This window comes from Hyaena hyaena, unplaced genomic scaffold (assembly GCF_003009895.1).
Source record: "Hyaena hyaena isolate Hyena2069 unplaced genomic scaffold, ASM300989v1 scaffold_601, whole genome shotgun sequence".
In the NCBI taxonomy this organism is placed as follows: Eukaryota; Metazoa; Chordata; class Mammalia; order Carnivora; family Hyaenidae; genus Hyaena; species Hyaena hyaena.
Genome location: NW_024081232.1, coordinates 1,008,457 through 1,020,818, shown reverse-complemented (window position 1 = coordinate 1,020,818; position 12,362 = coordinate 1,008,457). Strand labels below are relative to the sequence as shown.

Sequence of the window (12,362 nt, the reverse complement as noted above, 5' to 3'; positions counted from 1 at the left end):
CACTAATGAAAAGTAATGGCTCCAAGAAAGTCAGTTACAAGGAAAGTTTTAGTCCTTTTGAGCAAGTCTCAAATCACTATCATCAACATTGCATTTTGAAGCTAACAACATAATCCTAATCATGATCTCAGCTTTCCCCTAATATTGATAGCTTCTGCTCATAAACCTGGAAAGTATAGGGCCTACATAAAGTGAAGACGGGGTAGAAATGTGTAGTTTATTTACAAACACTGAGTTACATCTCTTAATATTATTTATGTAATAGAGTGTTACATAAAAATTTATGAATTGTGAGACTAGTATATTCTAATAAAATAATAATTCAAGATGAATACCTGCTTTCCATGATTTCTAAATGTGGTTGCAAATGAAGAGTCTCTGTTGTAATTTCCACTTTCCGCACACTTCCAAAAAAATCAGTTATCAGGACATTTTTAGGATCCCTCTGAAAAAGATCAGTGCGATGTCCAGGGGTAGATACACACAGACTTTTGGGGCAGACCTGAAACTGAAAAAAATATATATAACAATAATAAACACACACATACAACTTTAAAAAAAAATTTTTTTTATAGTTTATTTATTTTTGAGACAGAGAGAGACAGAGGATGAGTGGGGGAGGGCCAGAGAGAGAGGGAGACACAGAATCTGAAGCAGGCTCCAGCCTCTGAGCGTCAGCACAGAGCCCGATGCGGGGCTCGAACCCACGAACTGCGAGATCATGACCTGAGCTGAAGTCGGACACTTAACCGACTGAGCCACCCAGGCGCCCCACAACTTTTATTAAATCAATAACACAGTATAGTAGACTATACTGTACTTTTAAAGCTCTCCCCACCTAAATAAGCTACAGATTCTAAAGATTAAAGTTTCATTGCTATGGTAGTACATGACATTTTAAGAAGATATACAGACATTAACAGGTAATAAAAAGGGAAACTGGCTAAGGAGGGAAAAAACACTCAGTTTTTTTGAATCATATGCTACAAAATATATTTTGGACCTGAAATTTACTGAGAACTCACATGTCACACTACAACAAAAATTACTTTTTTTCTGCAACTACATTCATCTCAGTGGAGTGCTCTGCCAGAATGCTTTTATTTATTTATTTATTTTTATTTTAGAGAAAGAGAAAGAGTACAAGTAAGGAAGAGGGGCAGAGGGAGAGAGAGAGGGAGAGAGAGAAAATCTTAAGCAGGCTCCATGCTCAGCTTGTACACTGACATGGGGCTTGATCCCATGACCCTGGGATCATGATTTGAGCCAAAATCAAGATTTGGACACTCAACTGACTAAGCCATCCAGGAACCCCTGGCATGGTCTTTTAAACACTTAATAATCATGATGTTTCATTTAAAAAAAAACAAAAAACAACACTTTAAATTCAAATAAAATACTACCCAGTAACCCAAAATATAAAAGATGAAAGCAGAGCTGCTCCGGAAGGTGAAGCACAGCCACTCCCTGCCTCCCCCCATCCAAGGTCCCTTGTTCTTCTGCTCTGTATATATTCTATAAATTAAGTAACTTTCTTAGTTTATCCACAATGAAAATAAGCCCAAGGTACATCCAGACACTCTACTGCTCCAAAGAATAAAGTAAAAAAAAGTAAAAAAAAGTAAAAAAGTAAAAAAAAAGGTGACAGGTTCTGCTTCAGAAAAGGATAAACTTTTTATGGTTTGAGGATAAGAAAAAAGAGGGAGTGGGATTTAAGCTATTTTCTGAAGGAAAAGGTAGATTATAGATGGGAAATAACATTCTTTTGTGGGGGTGGTGACACAAAGAGATGGAGGCGCGAGTGGGGAGAGAGGAGGCCAGAACTGTCCTGTGGTGGATGGAGTGTGGTGAGACTGGTCCTGATGGCCACGCACACATCGGCCAGCCGATCTGTGACAGTACACACATGTAGAAGGGAGCCCTTAGGTACTCATGCCAAGGACACTAGAGCCTGGCTACTTAGCTTCTGTGCCGGCGTGGGGCTCCTGTCCCAGCACCAGCCCACCATTTTCACCCCTACTGTTCCCCTGAGAAGGTGTACCATTCCTGTACTACAGTACCAGGTCAATGAGTGCAGTGGATGGAGCAAGCTCTTGTTCCATCTCCTTGCTCCAAAATTCCATTTAATATATTGTTCTCGGATAGAGGATATATCAGATACTAAACTGCTAAAAACAAATATTACACTTGATCTTAGCTGAAAAGCTGAGAAGCTATGGGAAATAACACTCTTACTAAAGGAGTAGCTGCAAAGATGTGTAGTTGGGCAGAAGCACAGGGCGTATAAAGAAAACCATGACAGGTCTGCTGGTAAGGGCCTTGGGCCCCAGCATTTGCCCACGTGTGGAGACAAGACCATATTAATTACCAATATGATGTGATATAGGTGGGGAAGGGCAGAGCAGCTAGAATTTATGAAACATAGTGATCCAAGCACTGTGCTAAGCAATTTGTAGATATTCTCATTTAAGCCTAACAATAACCTTGAGGTATATCAAGATTATTATCTCTACTTTAAACTACAGTTGAAAAAGGTTAAGTAATTTGCCTAACATCACAATGCCTTCCTGGTTCAGGAAAGCAATAAAAAGAAATACAAAGAAGAGATCAGGATATATATTAAGAAGCAGTGGAAACAAAATGATGGGAAAAGTAAAATGCCAAATTTATGTTACGAGAAAGTATAATGCCAAACCAGATGGACAATGCAGATGAAAGGCTGAAGAAACAAAGTAAAACAATATAAACTAAGATTGAAGCCCTATGTATACTGAAGACATTCCTGTATGAGCATCTTGGTGGGCTTTATTAAGTACCAGCAGAAGAAAGCAGAAAAAAACACAGTGGAATGAGCCTGGGGAACAAGATAAAATGTAGTTATCTTCTTTGCTGCTAAAAATCATAGCACTTCACTTTCTGTGAAATTATTCCTTCCTTCAAGAATATTTTATCATATCATTCTGGTTTCCTTAGCCTTAGCAACATTCATTTTTCATAATCCCCTTCACTTACTAGAATCTCCAAACTCTAACCAGATTATATGACTGTCAAAGACAAGGACGATGAAATATTCCAGCTTCTGTGTCTCTGCAGATACTGCATTTTCCTAGAGTATGCACTTCTCTGCTCCCAAACCTGAAAATCTATCTCTTCCAAGAAAAATTTTAGTCACCAATCCCACTAGATTTAAAGGAACCGTACAAATGTGCATTGTTGCTATATACTTTCATTAATTCAAAACACTCACTGCAAATCTATACACTAGGTACTATAATTAAGTTCTGGGGGTAGTAAGATGCATGAAGCATGGTTCTTATACTTCCTATTTAGGAAGCTGAAAGCCTCGAGGGAACGTCACAAATATAAACAATTACAGAGAAATATTAAGACCAAAAGTATCTTAAAGGTACATAGCAAGAGTTATATGTTCACAGAGGAAAGAAGATTACCTGGAGGATCCAGAGACTTCACAGAATAGGTGACACACCATAAATGTGCTTTACAACAGTTACCAATAACACTATAAATTTTTAAGGGGCTAAGCGCCACATCTTCTCATTTTACTGCTCCTGAAGCACCTAATATAGTACACTCTGAATACAGCTGATACCCAACAAATTTTTCTATACACACATAATCCAACAGAATAGGTATTAATCCACAACATCTAATGATATGTCAATTGACTGTAACATTTAACTTCAGGGAAATGAATGATTCGTACTGAACAAGATTAAAAAATTAAATGGATGTAGGGAACAAGATATTAGTGAGGAATGTTTTTTAAAAACCCTACATCAACTGTAGGCAAAAATATACACACAAACAATATACATACAAACAAAACATGAGTTTCTTCAGTCTTTCCTATATGATTTCAATGGAAAAATTTATTATTTTTTTAAATCCATTAGACATCTATTTGAAGTGTGAAGTGCATATACGGTAAACTTTTGAGACAGTGTGTCACATACTACATAAAATATAAAATGTATAATTAAAAATGGGAATAAACTTAACCACTATAGTAACTAGAATGTAGGCAAATAGAGTTTTCTTATAAAGTAGTATTATAATAAGTTTTGTTTTAATTTCCAAATTCATATTAAGATATAACAGGCATTAAAATATACAGCCTTCAAAATGTAAGATATAGGTCTATGTTATCAAATATGATAGCTCATAAGTTTTCAGAATTTTGCAGAACTATTTTTTATTTTAGAGAGAGAGACCATGTATGAGTGGGAGAAGGGGCAGAGGGAGTGAGAGAGAATCCTAAGCAGGCTCCATACTCAACTCAGAGCCTGATGCGGGGCTCGATCCCATGACCCTGCAATCATGACCTGAGCCGAAATCAAGAGTCAGACACTCAACCAACTGAGCCACCCAGGAGCTCCGAACTTCTTTAATTAAAATAAAATTACCTACACTGTAAGCCCCATCTAGGTGGGCTCCCTTTCATTCTCCCTGGGACAGTGTCTGCCTCTTTCACTAGGATAGAGCCAGTGGCTGGCACTTAGCCAAAACTCAAAAAATGTTTGCAAATAAAAGTACAAGTTATAAATTAATGAAAAAAGAGTGAAAGTCAGTGATGCACGGTAATTATCTAGGCTAGAATTCTTTTATCAAGCTTTTTATAATGCTTACTTTCAAGAGCAACTTCAAAGTAGAACTAATTTAAAAGTAAAATCAGTACAGAAAAGTCAGGAAAAAAGGTTGAACTAAATTTGAGAAGCCACATCAAAACACTGAACTAGAAGTTGTAGGGAGGACACAAACATGTAAGAGAAAACTCCTTTCTTCCAAGAACATCCTATTACACTCAATAAGTTCAAACAAAGACAGACTATGATAAATGGTACAAAAGAGAAACAAGTGTCTGAAAAACTTTATTTATCTTACTTAAATTCCAACAGGGAAGAACTATGGGGCTATTTCCTGAAGGAAGAAGGATCTGATTGGATTCCCAAAGAATAGGCAGAATTTCAATAAGTGAATCTAAAAAAAATGACCTTTCTGTTAGAGAAGAGAGCATGAGAAAATGAATGAAAACAGGAAAGTACCTCAAGGAAGAGCAAGTTAGCTGGGCTAAAGCTTCACAGGCCCCCAGCAGACATACTGCTGTACAGGGAAATTCAAAACCATTTAAGAGGCTACCATTCAACACATGAAACAGTACCCTGGGAATACAGGGAGTAAAGGGCTTCACTTACCACATTAGGCATACCTATGTGCTATATGCAAATCAAGCAAATACTTACAAGGTCATTCATATTAGTCTGACTAGCCGGATTAATTTCTTCCAAAAATTCCAAGACATAAAAGGTATATCTATCCATAAGGTGTACTCCAATTGCAGGATCAGGTTGATGCTATGAATAAGCAAAGCATATACAATGGCTTATTATTAAGCCATAAAAAAATGAAATCTTGCCATTTATGGCAACATGGATGGATCTTGAGGGCATTATACTAAATGAACTACATCAGAGAAAGACAAATGCCATATGATCTCACTTATACATGTAATCTAAAAACGATAACAAGAACAAAAACCTTATAGATATAGAGAACAGACTGGTGGTTGCCAGAGATGAGACATGGGTTAAAACCAAATGGCTGAAGGGAGCCAAAGGGACAAACTTCAGTTATAAATTAAATAAGACATGAGATATAATGTAGAGCATGGTGACTATAGTTAATAACACTGTACTGGATATTTAAAAGTTGCTAAGAAAGTAAATCTTACAAGTTCTTATCACAAGAAAAAAAGTTCTGTATGTACAGTGATCTGTTTTGGGATTTTTTTTTTTTTGGTATTATGACATATGTTAACTAGATTTACTCTAGTGATTACAATATATACAAATATTGAATCATTATATTATATACCTGAAACTAACATTATATTGTACATCAATTATATAGCAATAATTTTTTTTTTAAAAAAGCAAAGCAGAAAAAAGAAGTATATGTCTGATCATATCATTATAAGAAAATGTTTTAAAAGCAATAAAATTTCCTTCTGAGGTGTTAAAAAGTCTGAGACTAAAAAAAAAGTCCCAGATATATTCATATAACATACAAGTGATTTCCAAAATAGATACATATTCCAAAGACAATGCAGTTCACAAATGGGAAAAATGCACCTACCGAGAGTGAATCTTCTCCCACTTGGCTACTAGCTAAAGCCATTATGTTAGGAGAATAAAATCGTTCATACATGGATGCTCCTTGACAAGTGTCAATAATAAACAGAAGCTCATTGTAGCTGAAAGAAAAGTAGTAATATCTTTGACAAGAATCATGCTGTTAATCATACATTGACTAATATTTTTATAATACTTGCATAAGATATTGAAGTCTTGAGGTCATATCTTAGTCATTTCATCAGTTAAAAATTTCAGAGTTTTCAGTAGAATTCCCAATACAAATTTGATATTAGAAATATTAAAGCTATAATCCTGTCCAAGGAGACTACCTCAACAGGGACTAGTGGTTGTACCACAAAGTGGCTGCCCCAACACTTTCCCCCTCCCTTATCTTGAATCCAAATAAACATTCAATTCAAAAAACAGTTATTTGGCACCAAAGCTGTTCTAGAAAATGAACCAGGTATGGGGGAAAAAAATATATGACTTAGTCACTATACTTAAAAAGCTTAAAATCTAACTGGAAGAGAGACCTATGAACATATAACTAAATGAACTGTGGTAAGAGTTGCAAAGAGTAATTAGAGCCTGCAGTATGCCTGACACTACGCTGGGGATACAGCAGTCCCTGCCTTCGTAGAGCTTCGAGTCTAACACAATCAAATGCTCTAAGCACTGAGAAAGAAAGAGGGAACTGTAAAGAAAGGCAGGTCAGGGAAAGGGGATATCTGTCATGGGCAAGGAAGGGTGAGTTATTTTAACTAAAAAAGAAAGGAATAGCACATTCCAGAAGAGGAAAAAGGCTGTACCCCAGCACCTAAATTTGAAAAAGTTTAATTGTTTGGGAAAAAGGGAATAGCACTATGTAGTTAAAATTTATAGTAAATTTGGGAAAATGGAGGAAATTAGTTTCAAAAAGGTAGGGTAGGGTCAATCTATATTTTAAAATGTTTTGAAGGTAGGGAGCAGATAGGTGTTTTCAAAAGTTTCTCACAGACATTGGATCTAGATAAACAGCTAACCTTCCACCTAGAAAAGAAAGCAAGGAATCTTGCACCACAATATTTAAGCAGGTGACAAAAGGAACAATTCATATGGCATATTTGTTCTGAGACAAAATCTGAGGAGGCCCCTGAAGATCAGAAACATCTAAAGTTATGAGGGGCAGTACACTAAACACTTCAAGAGAGTCAGCCCTATGACTGGGGTACTTAGGAATGAATTTTAGTGCTGGACTTGCTAGTTGTATAAAGTCTAGCAAGTTACTTAATCTACTCATGCCTCAATTTACTCACGTGTGAAAATAGGAATAGTAGTAGCTACCTCAAGAGTTATTAAAATTAAATGAGACAGTACGTATAAAACACAGTGCCCAGTACCTAACATACATCAATAAATGTAAGCTGTGAATAAATTCAAACTAGTACCTAACAAAAGTTTCTTCTCCAACACCTCCGTTCATTCTGCTTATGCATATAATTCAACATCTACATTTAGCTTGCAGCACACTTGTGTACATACATTAGATTTTAAGTACTCTGAAGGCAGAATAAGCATCATATTCCTGTCTGTGCCATGTGTTTAGAAGGTAAGTCGTAAGTTTTTATTGAAGGTAATCAAATTAAAAGCACTTCTGCTACTTTATATTCTCTTACTTTCATTGACAATTTTCAACTAGAGGAGTACTTACCATGGATTACTAACAACGTATCATCCTTAATGTGAGTTGTTACAAATACTTTATTAATCACAATTTCAGCATTTTCTTCCAAAGAAGAAATAATGTACTGCTATCATGTGGAAGGTCAGAGAATGTACAAAAAAGTAACAATAGACTGAAGTTGGAAAATAAATATACGTTCACAATCCCCCTATATAACGGGGAACTTGATTGGTGGGATTCTAATTTCCTCCAAAAACAATGCTAAATATGACAGCTGATTTTAAAAGGTTAACTTTTTTTATACTCTTTAATGACACTGAGGTTTCTTTTAAAAATAATTCAATTCAAAGTAACAAACATAAATCTAAAAGATTAGAAGAAACTATTAAAATAAATTAAAATCTCAGAAAGTAAGGTCTACAAATCTATAAACCATGGAAAAAATTAGGTATTACTTTATCTTATGAAAAATAATCATCTGCTAATTACCGTCTTTTTTGCCACATTTGCTCAAAAGCATCTGCAAGTTCTATGTTGGTAATTTCTTCAGAATCTTGAAATTTCAAGAAACCATTTCCACCATGTCCTTGTAGGAAGAGTTAAAATGATCAAATACATGCATTTGTTAAAATATAAACTGCATACATCCAGATACAAGCATTTACTTCATTCATGGCAGTATTTTAATAGCATTTGTTATTTTATACTCTTAAATGAAAAGTACTGTAAAAACGAAAAAATCGTTTTTCTATTATACCAATTATAAACAGAATAATGACAGACTGTGCAAAAAATTGTAGATAAAATAACTTTAAAAGTCCTTATCATTTTATCATATAAAAAGCACATTTATACTTTGGCACTGGCTTCATTATTATGTCAGAAGTGAGTTTCTATAAATAAATAGTTTCTCGAACACCAGGTAAATATTGTGGTGAGAAACAGGTTGCAAAAACTAACTGGCCCCACAATATGGTAGTTCTATCCACGGTGTATACCTGGAATGCTGGTACTTCTAGGAAGTGTCATTCTCCCATATAAACTAGTTTTTTACCACTGTCAACCACTGTCCCATGAGAGCTGACCAGAAGATTGTGACATTTAGAATACATGGATACAGCCAGTCTGTCTGGATTCAAATGCTGGCTTTGCCACTTAGTGACTGTGTTAACTTAGGCAAATAACTTGAATCTTTCTATGTCTCAGTTTCTTTAGCTGTAATGTAAGGAATATATCAGCACCATCATTAGTATGCCTATACGAATGCCTATAGGGCTAGCTCCTTCGTGCAGATTTTTAAAAGGTATTTCTCATGGGCCATCAAAGTAGAAAAACCTGTCTACTTCAGCGGTCCCTCAGAATACATGCAGTCCAAGCTCAAACTGGACAAAACTAAATCATAATTTCAGGAAAGACCTGAGTATTTGCATTCAAATAATCTTTATACACACTAAAATTTGAGACTCCATCAACAGGAAACCATTATAAAGTTTTACACAAAGGAAGGACAGATTTGCAATTTCAATTAAATGCTTTAGTAGGATGATTAACAGGAGACAAAACTGAAGACAAGAAGGCTATAGTAGGGTTCCCAAGTAAGAGGTAATAAATAATTTTTACCAGGGTAATAGTAAAAAAAAAAAAAAAAGATCATAAACTGAGGGACAGTATATCATACTGTTTCCAAATATGATTTCAAGTTGTCCTACAAGAAAAGAGAACTACAAAACAAATGTTTAAATTTCTTTCCATGAAGATTTCTTCTTGAGAAAAGTTACAATATATTCTATTACTAAATATCTAAATTCTGAAATTACCGGTCATATAAATAAGAATATTGCTCCTATCATCAGAAAGAAGGCGTTTTGACCGAGGAGTACTAGGTGGGATCCTGCCAGTTAATACCCGCAAAAAATTCTCCACAGTCACCTGAAAAAGAGAAAGAAAGAAAGAAAGAAAGAAAGAAAGAAAGAAAGAAAGAAAGAAAGAAAGAAAGAAAAGAAAGGAAGGAAGAAAGAAAGAAAGAAAGAAAGAAAGAAAGAAAGAAAGAAAGAAAGAAAGAAAGAAAGATCAAATGAAATAGAACTCAGGGAAACTTGATAATTTTTTTTTAATTTTCAAAAACATTCGTCCTTCTTTCCCTATGAATTACTCACCATAAACTGAAAATAAAACACAGAAATAAATATAACTCAATTAAAATACATTTACTTAATAAATACCTCAAAGTTAACTTGCTTCCATTAAATACTAACAGCTAATAAAACTACCTTGTGGAAAAATCAGTTAAATTTAAAACTTTAAATGTTATGCAAAATATTGCCCAAAACGTAAAAATTATTTACCTTTTTTCAAAGGCAATTCTTTGAGAGGGAAGATACAAAAAATAAAAACTTGTAAATGAATCTAGCAACATTATAACTATTGCAGTTAATCTGTAAAACCACCTAGTGAATTCTAGATAAACTTTGAAAGAAAGGCCCATAATGAACCATAAAAATAAAGCCATAATGATATGAAAGAAAGGCCCATAATGAACCATAAAAATAAAGCCATAATGATAGTTCCATAAATAATCCCTAAATTATGTATCTTAGATTTTTTTTATGCACTTTGTTACTTTAATTTTGTTAGGGGTATCTTTAACATGCAAAAAATTCATCACACTTTAAACCAAATCTCCTAACCTGAAGTTTGTGTACTCTAGAATTCACTGAAAGCTTATTTGAAGCTATATTAAACAGGTCTAAATTTAAAAAGCTTAAAATCTATCCAGCTTTCTTGTTTGACCTTTCTCTAGGTCATGAGTATGTAAATGTATATGTGTATGTATATGTGTGCATGTGTTTGGTTTACATTCTTCCCAGAAGATAGCAAAATGCTAAAAGTTTTAATAATACTTCTTGTTGGCTAACAAGGAAGATAAATTTTTGATTTATATTTTATGATGACTAAATAAACAAGTAAAAAGTCCAATATTCATGCACATTTAATCACTGAACAAATATTTCTGAGTGCTTTCAAACGGCTATAAGAACTTGCTAGTATAAGATACACAAACAGGCCAGTTTTCAAGGAGCTGACAGGCTGGCAGGAGACAGAGTTGATATTTTAAAATTGCTCAAACAGGTGTGGGAACACCAAAACTTGTGTCTTACTTTTGGTTGGCTTGGTAAAAGGGGAAGGATTATTGAGGAAGACTTCCTCAGGGCATACTTCAAATTTTAAACATATTTACTACCTATTAAATTTAAAATGAAGTTTCAAAGGGAAAAAAATATAGTATAATGCCATTTTTCAAATTTACATTTCAATTTTTAATTATATATGCATAAAACACTGGAAGCATATTAAAAGTGATTACCTCTAAGTAGTGGAAACGTGGATGAGTTTTTGTTAATCATTTTAATGTTTCCAAAATTAATTTACTGACTAAAAATACAAAACTTGAAATTTTAGGTCAAATATGAAAAATGAACAATACATTTATCATAAAAAAGTTGATACATGAAAACTCATTAAAATACTCTAACATAAGAGCTAAGATAAAATTGTCCTATCCCAGATATATATACATATATATATGAAATGTTCATACTGTATTACTTTTACTCCTGTGTTGTTCCTTAATATGAACTCCAGAGACAGAATTAATCAATGCTTCAGTAACAGTTACATACAAAGCTTAAAGAAAAAGACTTTTATTTTACCATTATTTTAGGGCTTCAAAGGAATGATATCTACATTTCAAAAATGTTGCTAAATTAAACAATGTTACCTCATAACTTCTATAATCTACTTCCACATCATCTCCATAAACATTTAGTTCCATATTCTTGTGACTAAACACTGTAGCGGGTTTGGGATTTCTAGGGTTGCACGCCATGTCGTCTGCAAGCATCAGAACAATGTGACTAGAAAAAAAAAATTCCGGGAAATAAGCTACTTAAATAAAACCAAAGAGTTGTTTTTTGTTGTTGTTGTTGTTTTTTTTTTACAAATAGTTTATTGTCAAATTAGTTTCCACATAACACCCAGTGCTCATCCCCACAAGTGCCCTCCTCCATGCCCATCCTCCCTCCCCCCCACATCCATCAGTCCTCAGTTTTTGTCAGCATTCAAGAGTCTCTCATTGTTTGCCTCTCTCCCTTTCCCCCACCATTTCTTCCCTTCTTCTTCCCCTTGTTCCTCTGTTAAGTTCCTCTTAATCTTCCTATATGTGCAAACATATGATATTTGTCCTTCTCTGCCTGACTTATTTCACTCAGCATAACACCCTCAAGGTCCATCCATGTTGCTACACATGGCCAGATTTCATTCTTTCTCATTGCCATGTAGTATTCCATGGTATAGATAAACCACATCTTTTTGATCCATTCGTCCGATGATGGATACTTAGTCTGTTTCCATGTTTTAGCTATTGTGGAGAGTGCTGCTATGAACATTGGGGTACATGTGCTCCTATGCCTCAGCATTTCTGTATCCCTTGGGTAAATTCCTAGCAGTGCTATTGCTGGGTCTTAGGGGAGTTCTATTGTTAGTTTCCT

At 34.6% G+C, this 12,362-nt stretch overlaps 1 protein-coding gene and 1 non-coding gene across 2 annotated transcripts in view; both read right to left on the bottom strand.

Annotated features, from left to right (window-relative positions):
* Positions 1-12,362, bottom strand: part of PIGK (phosphatidylinositol glycan anchor biosynthesis class K) — a 114,336-nt gene that overhangs the window by 63,619 nt on the left and 38,355 nt on the right. The window contains exons 4-9 of the mRNA XM_039257073.1: positions 11,594-11,729; positions 9,633-9,744; positions 8,305-8,401; positions 6,154-6,271; positions 5,262-5,372; positions 336-508 (exon numbers count right to left, since the gene is read on the bottom strand). Coding sequence (XP_039113004.1) covers positions 336-508; positions 5,262-5,372; positions 6,154-6,271; positions 8,305-8,401; positions 9,633-9,744; positions 11,594-11,729 — 747 coding nt within the window. The remainder of the gene's footprint in view (positions 1-335; positions 509-5,261; positions 5,373-6,153; positions 6,272-8,304; positions 8,402-9,632; positions 9,745-11,593; positions 11,730-12,362) is intronic.
* On the bottom strand, positions 2,031-2,217 carry LOC120248647. Its single transcript, XR_005532638.1, has one exon. It is a non-coding gene; the product is annotated as a U2 spliceosomal RNA (small nuclear RNA).